This window comes from Pararge aegeria, chromosome 13 (genome assembly GCF_905163445.1).
Source record: "Pararge aegeria chromosome 13, ilParAegt1.1, whole genome shotgun sequence".
NCBI lineage: Eukaryota > Metazoa > Arthropoda > Insecta > Lepidoptera > Nymphalidae > Pararge > Pararge aegeria.
Genome location: NC_053192.1, coordinates 18,191,317 through 18,206,028, shown reverse-complemented (window position 1 = coordinate 18,206,028; position 14,712 = coordinate 18,191,317). Strand labels below are relative to the sequence as shown.

Below are 14,712 nucleotides of genomic sequence, written 5' to 3'. Positions count from 1 at the left end.
AAGTTTCAGAGACAGTACACAATGTAACCCTAAAGCCTGTAAAGTATTATTTCGGTTTTCACTTACACGTTCAATATCATAATTGAGGAGTTCTCCCAACACATAACCATCAGCTCGTTTAATTTAATATAAATTGCTTAGCAGCCATAATCTCTAAATCGTGTAATATTAATTGTTGTATTTTTCGAGTTGCCATCCATGGTCTGCATCATAAGTTCTATATTGTGCTCTTCGAAAGATGCACCACGGAAATTGTTATTGATGTGTGTATATTTGAAGAGTTTCCTCAATTTGTATAGGATCCCGTCAATAAAACTTTCGTCTGAAGTATAATATAACGTACCAAACAAAAAAATGAATCGTCAAAATCGCTTTATAATTGCAGGAGTAATCGAGTAAAAAATATATATATAAAAAAAACATATAGTCGAGTTGAGAAATTCAAATTCAAATTCAAATTCAGAACCTTCACCTTTTTTTTAAGTCGGTTGAAAATAAAGAAACGAATTGAGACCTTCAGCATTTTTTGATTAGACGGTGATTTTAGTCAAAAATTCTTGCTTCACTTTGATATTTTAACCCTGAGACTGGTAACGAGGTTGAAAGCGGTCTTACAAATTATTATTTTCATCCATTAAAAGATACCCTTGACAAAATTCCCGTAGCATTTAAAAGTCTCGCGGCTTTTATATTTTTTACTACGCCACCGCGTTATGCTCTAAGTTCTAATCAATTAAAAAGTTCTGGGACTTCTTTGTGTTTCACGTTGAAGTTTCGCTAAACGGTTTTGTAATTACCATTTAATAAAATGCATCTAAATCTTAATTATTTTGTTAACTACGTATGAAGTGCTTTTTTTATGTTTGTGTGTTGGCATTTATGTGATTTCAAGGGTTTGGAAATTATGTGTCCGCGAGGGTGCTATAAGTAATAGCAACAAGATTTAGACGGAGTTTTTTTTTTATTCTTATACAATTTAGCCCTTGACTGCATTTTAACCATAATGATACCAGTCAACGGTAGTAGCGGGTTTACCTGTTAGGGAGTAATATTACACCTATACCTCAAATCGATTTCTAAGTGACATCGAAATGAAACGCTAAATGGCTTAACTACTGGTCGGTAACTAGCCACGGTTGAAGCTATCCACAAAACCAGACCAGACCTAATTCTAAGACAGACAGAAATTATAAGTTCTCAAATGGCCCTTCCTAGGGATCAAAGCTGGCACCTTCCGCTTATATGACTACAGCACTCACTACTGTGCCAGAGAGGTCTACAACCTGAGAAGGCTGGGAGGTTTTGATGAAAATGAGACCCATGTCTGAAGCCTATTCAAATTCAGAAATTCCTTATTCATGTCAGCCTATCACAGGCACTTATGGAGCATTAATTTTACATAATAATTGTGAGGTGATAACTACGTTCGCCAACTTGAACCTTAAGCTACGAGGATTCCTAACGCGCCCTAGGCTAAGAAGAGCCCACAACAAACTATCCAGGCTATAGGCTATAAAGTTAGAGCAGTTTATACCTAAGATTTTTTTTCATTTAAATTATCTTTAATAATATAAAATATATTATTATAAAAAATATTTTATAAGATTGCAATTTATATACTTAAACTAGAAGAAATTATAGTATACAATTCCCCTTGAAAGAATTACCAATTTTTGCGAGATTATTTTACTTCTAATATTCATATTGTTACAGTCCATTTTCTTTTTAAATAGTGTTTTATTTATATGGACGTAACCGTCACTATTTTAACTTCTTCAAATTTATCCCTTAATGACTTTCTTGTGTCCATTTTATTATTTATTATACTCACGGCCGTGCAGTGAGAAAAAAGAATCAATATCATCCGCTATACCGCATACATAATTAGGTGTAATGCTGTGAAAGTAATTAAAATACACAAGCCTAGAAGTTTCTATATCTGTCATATGACGAATCTTTTTAACTGCATATGCTACAGAGCTAAGTTGTATTTTTAAACTATCCATTGCAGTTTAACATCTAACGTTATTCCCAGAAATATTGTAGTATCCACCAAATCCAATTCCTCACCGTAATATTGTAAAACTGTTTTTACTTGTTTTAACATTCGGTAACACGGACGGTTCAGGACAACCAAGTACGGAGACAGGGCCAGGAAAATAAGGCATTCGGTAAAGTGAATTTAATACACTAAAATCAAATAAGAGTTAAATTATTGTAAGCTGCTTTCCATTTCCAAAGCCCTCAATATTTATTTATAAATAATTAATACTCAACTAATATCCTGACCCAGAAATCGATCCCAGAGCCTCGTAGTTCGTAGTCTAACATGCTTACCGCTTTTCTAAACAAGCGTATAATTTAAACTCTGTCTAATCTTATCTAATTTTAAGAATTACACTTCTTATCCTTCGTTAGTCGCAGTGACTTAAGTATAAATTACTTTGTTTGCAAGAAAACTCTCCTTTGATCCGCGACGTGATTAAATCTTGTGGGGGCGTCAGTTGGAAGGTGAAACAATTATTCGACGGATATATCAGCGAAGGAACACTAATTAGGGCACGTTGGAAGAAGGTGGAATGTTTACTTTTCTTCACCAATAAAAACAGTTAATGAAGTCAATTTATTCATAAACTTTTTACCAACTATGTTATTATTTGTTTTTTTTAGAGCGTATTGCAGATGTTGCTTTGTTAAACGAGTTTTATTATTCTGCTTGTTTCTAGCAAACTATAAAAGTATATGAATTTAATCATTCACTAACTGACCCACGCAACTTTGTCTGCTCCCAATTGGTTATTACCGGTTCTAATTTTATTTCCAAACGAGAAAAGAAGAAAAAGACCTAAAATTGAGTCTATACATGTAGATCGTCTCTTAGACTTTGTGTCTTAAATGCATAACCTTTGGATTTTCTTAGATCAAATCAAATTAAGTGTAACAGATCACAGACATCTATGGCAATGTAAACGTTCAAAAGCATGCAAAAAGTTCAAGTATATGTCTCAGTTTTATACCTAATTGTTGGTAAATACGAGAAATGGTAAAATGGTTTTCTCTTAAGGTCGTTCTCATGTATATTAAGAAGCACCTTTATATCAAAAGAAAGATCAGTTGATTTATATTGACTATGATAACGCCGTGTGGTGAAGGCAGATCAGAATACAGTAATCACATCCCTTCTCTTCCCGCCGCCGGTGTCATCCGAGGCGACTAAGGGTAACTTCCCCGCAAATCGGCAGCAGCGTCCTCTGTGCCACTTTACCACTGTCCAGCTGTGGACTGTTAGGCTATTGATGATGATGGTAATAATGATATCTATTTTTTTATTCCTTTCTCCATCAACAAATGCCGCTATCGGACTATGCAAGTGTGAGATTAGATAATGCACCTGTGGTTGCGCAGACATTACACGATAATATCCTCCACATTGTGGGGGAAATTGTCCACCTGGTCGGATCAAGGGAACCCTGGGTGCGAGGTGAGCACGGGCGCTGCGTGCCGGCAGGTGCACGGGCGCGCGGCGGGCGGCGGCGGCGCGGCGCGCTGCGGGCCGCTCATGGCGCAGGGCGGCGTGCAGGCGCTGGAGGCCATGCTGTTCGCGCTGGACGAGGCAGCCCGCGCCGGCCTGCTGCCCGCGGGCGTGCGGCTGGGGGCGCTGGTGCTGGACGACTGCGACAGCGACACGCGCGGCCTGGAGATGGCGCTGGACTTCATCAAAGGTGATCCTCTAAGGCATCCGGTCCATCCAGTCGCCTGTCGCCATCGAACTGAGGCGGAACTCTGGCAATCATGCTCTTCAGACCGGAGCACAGCAATGCAGCTTAGCGGCAGAGATAGGCATGGCGCAAGAAGCTACTACTATAACCAACACTTGGCTGACCTTTTAAAAATAACAGCTCCAATTATGTCCCTGATTGAAGAACACACGTGACCAGTAGTGACTTTTGAACTAATATTATTTTTAGTTATTCTGGTTTAAGTTCCATTGACACTGGTATTAAATACAACGCCAAAATACCGTGAATCAATTCGAGATGAACAGAGTTAAAAGTAAAGACGTCGCGACAAACGGCATGACGTTTTCTTATAACTTTTTATCCAAGCTACCTAATATTAATTAATTATTATTATGGTTAAGGAAAAAAAACAAATATATTGAAGAAAATGGAATTCTAGATATTTGTGTTGCGTACACGCTTAGTTTGTGTCCAAGGGATCCGGAACGATGCAAATAGGTGTGGAGGGGACTAGATTTTATAGTTTCTAAGCACACTCAGTAATATATTTTGTAGAATACCGATAGACCCACATTGCAACAATGCTAATTACTAAGCAGGAATTTAAATAACAATCCTTCGAAGTAACAGTTTTTTGGTGATCCGTTTGTACCCTACCTAAGGCATTAGTGCAATGCTAATTAATTCCTGGAAAATGCGCAAACTTCTCAAGTTAGATTGCTGACTGTAAAAAACATCTAGAACAATGCATATTTTTTTAAATCTCTGTCTACAAACTTTTCTTTAATTTAAAGCACTGTTTTAAGTTTGAGTAGCTTTGTAAAGTTTTAATGCACTCAATAAAAGTCTGAGGGTTTACAGCGTACAGCAGCGATTCATATGATAGAACGCGTCATAAAATATTATGTGGCAATGATAAAAAAATACGATATTTGTTTCAGCAATTTATTGAATCAATGGTAAAGTTTTAGCAATAACCATTAGAACATAAACACATCAAAGATAATAATTCGTCTATGTATACGCAACCGGGGCAGTTTTGGTCTTAAATTAAGAGGTTTATACATATAGATCAAATCGTAATGAATCTTTTTGTGACGAAGCTCGTCCGGGGAAGTACCTCCATGCTTATTTCTGTCGCTAGACACCATAGTATAAATGTTGTAGTCAGAGCCTTAGAGCGTGGGCGCTGGTGTTATAACATCCACATAAGTTCTACCCACGCCGCGGGTTGATGGACACAGGCGGCACATTGTAGGAAGTGTTCCAGGCAAAGCGTTGCTATTTTTATACACAATGGTTTCCCACTTACAATTAGATTCGTCTTGGTCCACAATATATATTTTAAAAATAGAAATTATGTAAGTAATAAACTTCCAACAAGACTTGATATTGAAAATGGTAAAAATTCCATATTAAAGAAACTGTGAACCAATATAAATGTTCCTTCAGGTTCCATCAGCAACATAGATGACGAAGAGTATGGCTGCAACGCGACAGCAGTGCGGAAGGTCATCTCTGGAGTGGTGGGCGCAGCGTCATCCGTCACTTCCGTCCAAGTCGCTAATCTTCTACGACTGTTTAAGATTCCTCAGGTAGGGCAGCAGAATACTACGGTAAAAATAGGCTTATGCGGTCGCACCTGATCTTGGATTAACGTAAGTCCCGTGGGATCCCTACTTTAATATCTACGAGCTTACGGTTCCGGCACGGTGCAAGAACGTGTTTGAACTTTTTTCTTGAGGGGATAGTGTGTCGTTAACGCGCACCGACATTTTAGGTCCCTTTGTAGCGTTAGATAGGGGTGCTCAAGATTGTACTGTACTTCTTTTTATTTTTATAGAATACTAGCTGTTGACTGCATTGTTCGTCCGTTTTTTTTAAATATCGTGGGAATCGCTAGTTTTGCTGGGATAAAAAGAAGCATATGTTACTCTCCGTTCTTTCAACTAACTCTATGCAAAGTTAAGTTGATTCGTTGCGTTATAATATTAGTAAAGAAGTGAGAATTTTATTTTTCTTTTTATAGCAAGTTTATTTACACAGAATCGTGCAATGCCAGGCGCGTGCCCGGACTGTAATCTGACAACACTAGTTGTAGTCGCGTTACGCCCTGTTGCGGTTGCGAACTCACAGATGAGTGTGGTTAGGCGCTAAAGATTTTAACAGATTTTTAGCCCCAGCTTAAATATTTTGAACTGGAACCGTGAGTAGCACTACGCCTATATGTACGCGAGGCTATATCTCGAAGTTGCATCCATGCACAAATTCAAGCTTTAGTAACTCAGTCAAATAAACCTATTATAGAGTTAAGCCAACATTCAAACTGTTTTCAATTTGTGTATTCCAACTGTGTGTAGAATACTAATGAAGCAGAACAGACGCGCAGAATACATTTGTTTTTAATCCGTTGTTTTTCAAAACCCACACGAATAAAATGCATTTCATGGACTGAATAATTTATTTACTTTTTAGAATCGGCGCGCAGCGATTTTGGTGTCGTAAATAATAGTAACTACTCTGAAGTACTATCATATAGAGTCAAACACACGCTCAATCAATTGCAATGTTTCTTTTGGACCTTTAACTACAGGACTATAAACTCGGAAACAGAATTAAAAGAATTTCTCTTGACTTTAGTTTCACAATGCTTCAGTTAAGAACGAATTTCAGGTAAACTTTAAAAAATCTAGAGGCTCTAGAATCTCTTATATAATAAAAAAAGAATCACTAGCGTTTTTCTCTTAGCAGTTGGCAACAAAGTTTTTATTATAAGTAGACGTCTCCATAATAAACAAAAGTTTCTACTATCTGCGCCTACTTGAGTTATTGATATCAATTCTTAGTAAGTACACAAATTGAATAAATCTTTTCTATTCATATAATACATTTTTCAAGTTCTCTTTGTTCAGCATAACAATCTTCCTCAAGTTTCTTCACATTATAAGCAAGTGACTTTTACATGTACTCAAGTTTCTTCACATGTATATGTAAAAGTCGCTTGCCTACTTATGGGCCCAGGGTTCCTTTTACAAAGCTTCAATTTAGCATATTATGTTCTAATAAGGATAAGTGGGCTACCCTGACCCTTTGTTCATAATGATCATGTCCGTCAACCGACCCAATTCCACTGGTGGCATTATAAAATTAAAGACCTATTACAGGGATTAAAAATTCCATTGTCTTGTACCGCGTGTTCCCTATAACTAGTTTCATGGGGTCGATCCACCTAGTCAGAGGTCTTCCAAAGCTGCGCTTTCTAGTTTGTTGCCGCGTTGGGCTAGTGGTGAGCATGTTTGATTGGAGATCAGGCGCTCTTGAATTCCATCCTCCAGTCGGGCCAATGAGTAATATCGGATTTTTCTATCAAAATTGTAGCAGCTAGGAGTTTGGAAAGGTGCCTCGGAGAGGTGCCAGATTTCTTTCCAATCGTGTCGAAGCTTTCGTCTCATCGGACTATGAGAGTGAGGGAAGGGAGACTAAACCTGTGTGTGCATGCCAACTAACACAATAATAAGTCTCACGTAGTTACAAAATCTCTCTGGAAAACTGTGGTTCTGTTTGTACCAGAATAAGATCACCATTCCTTGGGATCCCAGCATCCATTATGCTATGTGTTAAATCTGCCGAATCTCTCCTCCCGCCAGGTGTCGTTCTTCTCTACGTCACCCGAGCTATCCAACAAGGCGCGCTTCGAGTACTTCACGCGCACCATCCCATCCGACCTGCACCAGGCGCGCGCCATGGTGGAGATCGTCAAGCGGCTGCGCTGGCGCTACGTGTCCATCATCTACGAGGAGTCCAACTATGGTATTAAGGTGCAATGTGCTTTACACTTCACTAACGTAACTCGTGTATTTAAGAATTGTATTTAAGAAAATAGCTTCATCAATAGCCTATAGCAGCCCACTGCTGGACTAAAGGCGTCTTCCGACCGGAGGGTATCCTATTATCACCACGCCGCCTTGGCAGATGGGTAGTTGTAGAAGTAGCACAGAGGAAGCTCCCCGTTCCCCGTTACATTCATTTAGTTGCCTCGTGGTTGTTTGAACCAAGAATTTTGCTACGAATTATTTTTAGCAGTGGTTTTATTTTCGCCACGAGATAGAAAGTATAATCCTAATGTTTTGCAACATTAGGATAATGCTTGTAGTTCTACGTCTCTCATTATTAAGACCTAAGCATGTAATTCTGATGGACGTGCGACTCGGCCCATCACTTGATTCAAAGCAGACATTTGGAATGACAGACCTGGAACGATAAACGACAAACAAATTATATTTCAATGGGAATGTCATGTCACTTCTTAGCGTTCCATTTGGTATATAAGCTTAATTTATTAGATTATTGTTTGCATTAAATCTGTAGCTTTTCCATTAAAACATGATTTAGAAGTGCGTACTTGATTTGAATAAACAGTAGACACTCAATGCGAGAATATTGATTTAGTTTTGTATTTTGTGATGTCAATGCTTAGCAAGAATCAGTAACTCTACTTTCACCTGCAAATATAGTTACTGCTCTGTTATAAAATTATTTGGCCATCGTAACTGTGGCCAGTTTTTCATAGACTCTGCTTTCAAACATAGTCGGTGTGTAGTATTTGTTAAATATAAACTTTTCACAATGAAATGATTTGAATAAATGTCTAATCGCAATATGCTTATGCAGGCTTTTGAGGAATTGGAGACTCTCCTTCAGCGAGATGACATCTGCATCGCGGTGAAGGAGCGCCTGGCCAAGGACTCCGGCGCGGCAGACGAGAAAGCCTATGACGCGATAGTGGAGAGGCTGCTGTCACGGCCGAGGGCTAGAGGTACGTGCGAAATGAGAAAGATTGCATAATTTTCTGATCATGTTCATAAGCCTATTAAAGCCCCACTAATAGACAAAGGCCTGGTCTCTCATATGTCTTACATTGGCGGTGATTCTAAAATCACTTCTCACTCCGGACAGCATTTAAAGGGTGCTATAGTTACACGCACAGGATGCTACACTTGCAGTTTCCTTGACTCTGTCTGTGTGAGTTTGTTTTGTTTCATAAAATACCATGGAAACAGTCATATACAGTAAACAGTTATTTTTACTGGTTTGTATGCTGTAACTATGCAGAATTTCGTTGGAATTGTTTTAGCTGCCAAGCTTTACTATGGGTGTTGTAGAATGGTTCTTAAAATGTAATCACTTCACGGAACAGTCTCTAACATTTTTAATTTTAAACATTTTAGATTTTTGACTTAAATAACTTTTTGGTTTTTGCAGTTTTTAAGCTGTGCTGTGTAGCCTATAAGTGGGCTTTATACTATGCTAAACGTCTTCCATTTGTAATATTTAGTATTTATCTTTCTTTATATCTGTAGTGCCTATTGGCCCATAATAAATAAGCAAATTATTTTCAGGGGCAAAAACTGACTTGTACTTTGTGATTGTTTACGCTGCAGTTTCTAATTCTCTCTATATTATGTATCTAGCCTCGAAACATTGATTAGGACATTGTCATAACCTGCTTCGTGAGTTGGACCTTTCTTTGATCTTCAATCAATTTTAGGACGCTTTAATAAACATAATTCGTAGATACAAGAAGGAATTCCCAATCTCCCGACTCACTACCAATCAGTGCAATATTTACCAAAGTAACCACTAGAGTTTCAACCATTACTTGTACAAATATTAGTTAGGATTTACCAATACGAAACCGAGTTTTATGCGTTACATAACTCTGTTACGTTTCTATAAAATCCTACCATTTACTCCTGTTTCACTCAAACATTTTTGTTGATGTGAACGTTTCCTATATGCATTATTTGTTTTTATGTTTTGTAGATTTTTCACCAGATAAAATTTCAGTAGTTGAAAGGGTGCACTAAAGTTGTTGGAACCTATCCGGAAAGTTCGTCGTCGTGCCTTGTCCTACTCAAATTTTGCACTTAGGTCCAAGGAGGAAGGAGATTCATTAAAGTGAAAATAAAATAAACCATATAAATAACTATCATAATTGATGTTAGTATTTATATCGGGGATCTTTTATCTTGCTCTTCAAGACACAGAAATTTTGTGTATAAATATATCCGCAGCCTTTTAACGTTCCACGGCTGTATGCAGGCGTCCTATATCCCCAGACAGTTGTAGAGCATAGTATATAGAGCCACCAATTTACTCCAATCACAAGTTAGTGATAATAATCGAGGTCGACAGCTTAAATTTATTTGAAATTTCTTTAACATAAAAGAACACAATACCTAATAGGTTTTGGCTCAATCCGGGATTCAAACCCAGGATACCGTGATCCGTAGTTAAATATGCAAACCAATAGACCAACGAGCCAGCCAAACGTATATGATTATAAAAAATATTCCAAGACCTCAAGCGTAGTAATCAAATTAAATGTTTAGCGGCTAGTACATTTAACTTGATTAGTATGTTTGAGGTCTTGGTCTAGCGGAAAGCTACTTTTTACATCAGTAGCAGTTATGTATTTGTCAATGATTGAAAGTGAGATTGACCCAACAGTAAGATTTGATGGTTGATTAAAGTTGAATAAATAAGTTGTTAAGTTCCAGAACGATAGAGTTGATTAGAGGTTGGGTATATTGCTTTCGAACAGAACGAATACAGACTTAGTGATTGCCCCACTCAACAGATAATTTAGCGACCATTGCCTCATCGCGCGTACTGTCCCAGGCGTGATCGTGTTCGGCTCGGACCAGGAGGTGGCGGGCGTGATGGCGGCGGCGAGGCGGCGCGGCGCGGCGCACGCGTTCAGCTGGGTGGGCTCGGACGGCTGGAGCGCGCGCGCGCTGGTGGCGGCGGGCAACGAGCCCGTGGTGGAGGGCACGGTCAGCGTGCAGCCTCAGGCCAACCCGGTCAGGGGCTTCCAGGAATACTTCCTGGCGCTCTCGCCGCAGAACAACCCGAGGAACCCCTGGTTTGTCGGTAATCTTCCCGTTCATAAGGTTCCTCATCGTTATCAACCCATTGTCGACTCGCTAAAGTAGTCTCAGCACAAGATTTGCTCACTCGCAATCTTGAAGTCGTTTTACCATATCAAACTCGTGGCTTGTCTACGAGTTTTACAGTTGCAAATCCTGTATGTTTTTTCAAACATTCTACTTAAAGCCCTAGCTGATATTAACATGAATCTCAGAGCTGTGATTAAACCTTTGTCCAATACACTTTACACGTCTTTGAAAACATTATCAAGAACTCTCAGGCGTGCAGGTTTTCTCACGTTGTTTTTCTTTACCGTTAAATCAAGTGATATTTAATTCGCCAAGTTAGGGGTTGGCTATCGCCACTTAAGGTTTCTAAGTCTTCATCTTCCTTTTACTTGTATTCTATCAACTTCGTATTTTGTACCAGCTCCTGGAGAGCAACTTTGGCTGTCCATTACAAATATCAAAATATATTACAATCTTCGACTTAGAATTTGAAATAGTTCTTTGTTGTGTATGTTGGAACTGTGCAAATGACATGAAAACTATATTGGTTTTCATTTTAAACAGCGGCGCTAAAAAAAAAAACATTTTCATGTCAAGAAGCGCGACCATGATGTCGAAAAAGGGTTATTTCTCGTGTTAGCGAAACCATCCTCGGTATCAAGATATGAAAAAATTTAAAGTGTAAATTCTAAATTAATCTTAAATATTTTTTCAGCCGCTGTATAACTTAGCCTTAAAATATTTTAAAAAATAAGTCACTTTTATGCCTAAGATTGAAATTGGAATAGGTATACTTAATTGAAATGTAGGCCAACATTGAAAATGAGTTTCAACTGAGGAATATGATGGATTTATCTAATCTAGCTTCAACATCACTTAGGGTTAACGATAACAACTGGCTGATAAATGACTCGGTACCAAATGGCTCACAACATATAGTTTCACTAAATTTCGTGGCACGTATTGACTTGCTGCGTCTGCAATATTATCAGTAATTACAGACGCAGCAAGTCTCAGCACTTATTATAGACACTTCTCATATCTTATTGCAGCTAAATATCCTTTTCAAGCGTTTATTTCACCAATCATGTTCTTATATGTGTGTGTATGTGCGATTGTTTGTTGTTCTTCCGGCTTGTTAAGTTTTTGATCGAGCTAAAATTTTAGATAATATTTTAATCTAACTATACACATAGACATGTATATAGTTAGATAAAAGTAACTTGCACTAGCTGTGAAAATCCCAAGAGTTCGTGGACAAGCGTTTTCGAGTTAGGAACATTAACATAGGACACCTGTCACAAAACATTTTATTGTGAAATATTTTATTTAACCAGAAAACTATGGATTTCTTCGGTTTTGTGTTTACATTGTAAACTACTCATGAGAACAACTTCCTAGTTGTTCTTCGTCATAGGATCTTCATCATCTAAAACTTAACTAGAAACCAAATAATATTTCTTGTTCCATTACAATACTGGATGACCACCCAAAACCAACTCAAACGCGATTATCAATGTGTACAGCTTCGTAATCCACAGTTCCTTTGTGTTTTCATAACATAAAACTTTCATCTTCTTTTTAATACACTCTACTAATCACAGGTCAACCCTCGTCCAGAACGGTAGCCGAGATCACTTCATACACACATAGTTCACAATTGATTACTTATTTCACTTTCGAAGGTTTTTCGCTTCGCTCACAGAGCAGACTGGTTCTGCTGCGACGGGCGCCCAGTTTTATACCATTACAGGTCTAGAACCTTTTTCACTCGGATCTCGTAAATAATAGAATGATCTTGTAACGTGACTATTCTAAGAGCCACTTTGCATTAAGTACATACACGTTTAATTACACATTAGTTGTCAAGCGCGATTATGAGCTTTACGGTCTTAGTAATAAAGCTCTTTGTAGCAATACGGTAAGATTTCTGATATGTGTGCAGAGTTCTGGGAGGAGCAGTTCCGCTGCCGTCACCCGGGCAGCTCGCGCGCGGCGCACAACGCGCACTACGCGCCGTGCTCGGGCCGCGAGCGCCTGACGGCGGGCAACACCGAGTTCGAGGCGCAACTGCAGTTCGTGGCGGATGCAGTGTGGGCGTTCGTCTATGCCATCAGGTAAGTTATTGCAGGCGCAGTTCCGGCGTCGTCACGCTGGCAGCTCCCACGTCTCACAACGTTTTCAAGTGTCGAGATAGATGACGCGTGTGACTAATCGATGGTTGGGTACTCTTTCTCGCCTCATCACTGCGAAAATTTGGTATGATCGTGGTTTAGTTTGGTCACCTCCCTACCAATATCTTTGCATAGTATATCAAAAAATAAGTATTGGATAGCAGCAGGCGCTACTTTGCGGAATTCCATGATATATTATGAAAAAATCTATTTAATTTTCATAATATAAAGCAAAGTAGCTTTGCTGTTTGTACGATTAGATTTTTGAAACGAATTTTGTACAGTTTTCAGAAAAAGACAGAGTGATTATAGACTTAGGTTTGTATGTTGTATACATGCAGTAAAAAAGCTATTAAATTAAAAGATTTGTAATGTTATGCCTTAACAAACATATCCATGTGAAAATGAGTGTGTTTACAAGCAGCGAGCGAGCGAATTTTACGTATTATTTTTGCATAGATATTATTTATGGGCCGGAGAGCGTAACAGCATAGTAAATATATAAGTATGTATAATGTAAGTGTGGACGTACTCAAACTCTTTGGTGAAAATTAAATCCAAGATTGACACAAAATGCCAATCAACAAATTGTCTAATAAAAAAGCAAAATGAAGTTCACGCCGCCAGCAATAAGGTAGCAAATAACCTTAGCCTGGCCAATAAATCTCTAAAAGACATTGGCAGTCGTCCAGTTACTGTTTGGCTCACAAACAAAACTTTTGCGCCACCACATTGTAACTGGAGCATTTATAGCAACTTAGTTATCTGATGATACAACTACTTTGTCCATGTTTCTTATACAGACCCAGTTATTGATCTTTACTAAACATTTCCTTATTCAGTATAAAGATATCTTAATAATTTTATCCCGGATTTCGATACTTACGATATCGAGTTCCTGTATTCATTTACAGCCAGTAACGTCACCCCTCCGTCTAATTAAAGCTTAAAGAATGACACCGGGAAAGTATTGTTTTCCCACGAACTTATTATTGTTTAATGAGGCCGTGTGTCAAGTTTCATACTCGTATCGGAATCAGAAAAAAACTTGTAGATCATAATATAGAATGTCGCAGTAGTTTATTTATGTCTATAAGTATCTATTCTTATTGTCTGCTTTTTCTTTGTAGTGTATAATAAAATTGTATTCATTCATTCATTCATTTATACCAGTATAATTGTATGGAGCTAGGATAAGGTCTCCTCTCTCATAAGACAAAACGATATGGTAATGAGAGTTGCCATTTTGTTTGGATGCTGGTTAGTAGGATTTACATGTTTGTTTTTGAAAAGTGAACTTGGCCCATGCCAACTGGCGCGGAAAAATACGTAAAGTAATATGTAAACACGGACATTAAACTTTTGTGTATTCTTCTATTAATACCGTAATGTAGTGACATGATAACAGTTATTTAACTTTGTCTTATGTACTAAAATGTTGGAATTTTGTATACATTGCAAACACGTATGTGTCGGTATAAGACCACGTATATATAAAAATGCCAATGGGTCAATGGGCGGTGTATATGTTGATATGTTGTGATTTGTCCAAAGCTATCTGAGACAACACTTATTCCCACACACTTCCATTATCTTCGAATATGATGAACAGAAGTCGTAATACCGTGTGATTACAGGGATATGCACAGAGACCTGTGCGGAGGCCGCGCGGGGCTGTGCGACGCGATGCGGCCCGTCAGCGGACCCACGTTGCTGCGATACCTTCGACAAGTGCGGTTTATAGGTCTCTCTTATGTTGCCTTCTTATCGTCTCGAATCATTTAATTTTTCCATAAAAACAATCACACCCGATAGTAAATTATTATACCTATTATATGCCCTAGGATGCTTTCCTAGGCT

The 14,712-nt window shown here is 38.4% G+C and overlaps 1 protein-coding gene across 1 annotated transcript in view; it reads left to right on the top strand.

Moving 5' to 3' along the window:
• Positions 1 to 14,712, top strand: part of LOC120629013 (metabotropic glutamate receptor 2-like) — a 32,784-nt gene that overhangs the window by 4,230 nt on the left and 13,842 nt on the right. Inside the window, exons 2-8 of the mRNA XM_039897733.1 lie at positions 3,509 to 3,722; positions 5,193 to 5,335; positions 7,388 to 7,558; positions 8,412 to 8,556; positions 10,422 to 10,673; positions 12,624 to 12,795; positions 14,490 to 14,596. Of these exons, the coding sequence (XP_039753667.1) occupies positions 3,509 to 3,722; positions 5,193 to 5,335; positions 7,388 to 7,558; positions 8,412 to 8,556; positions 10,422 to 10,673; positions 12,624 to 12,795; positions 14,490 to 14,596 (1,204 nt within the window). The remainder of the gene's footprint in view (positions 1 to 3,508; positions 3,723 to 5,192; positions 5,336 to 7,387; positions 7,559 to 8,411; positions 8,557 to 10,421; positions 10,674 to 12,623; positions 12,796 to 14,489; positions 14,597 to 14,712) is intronic.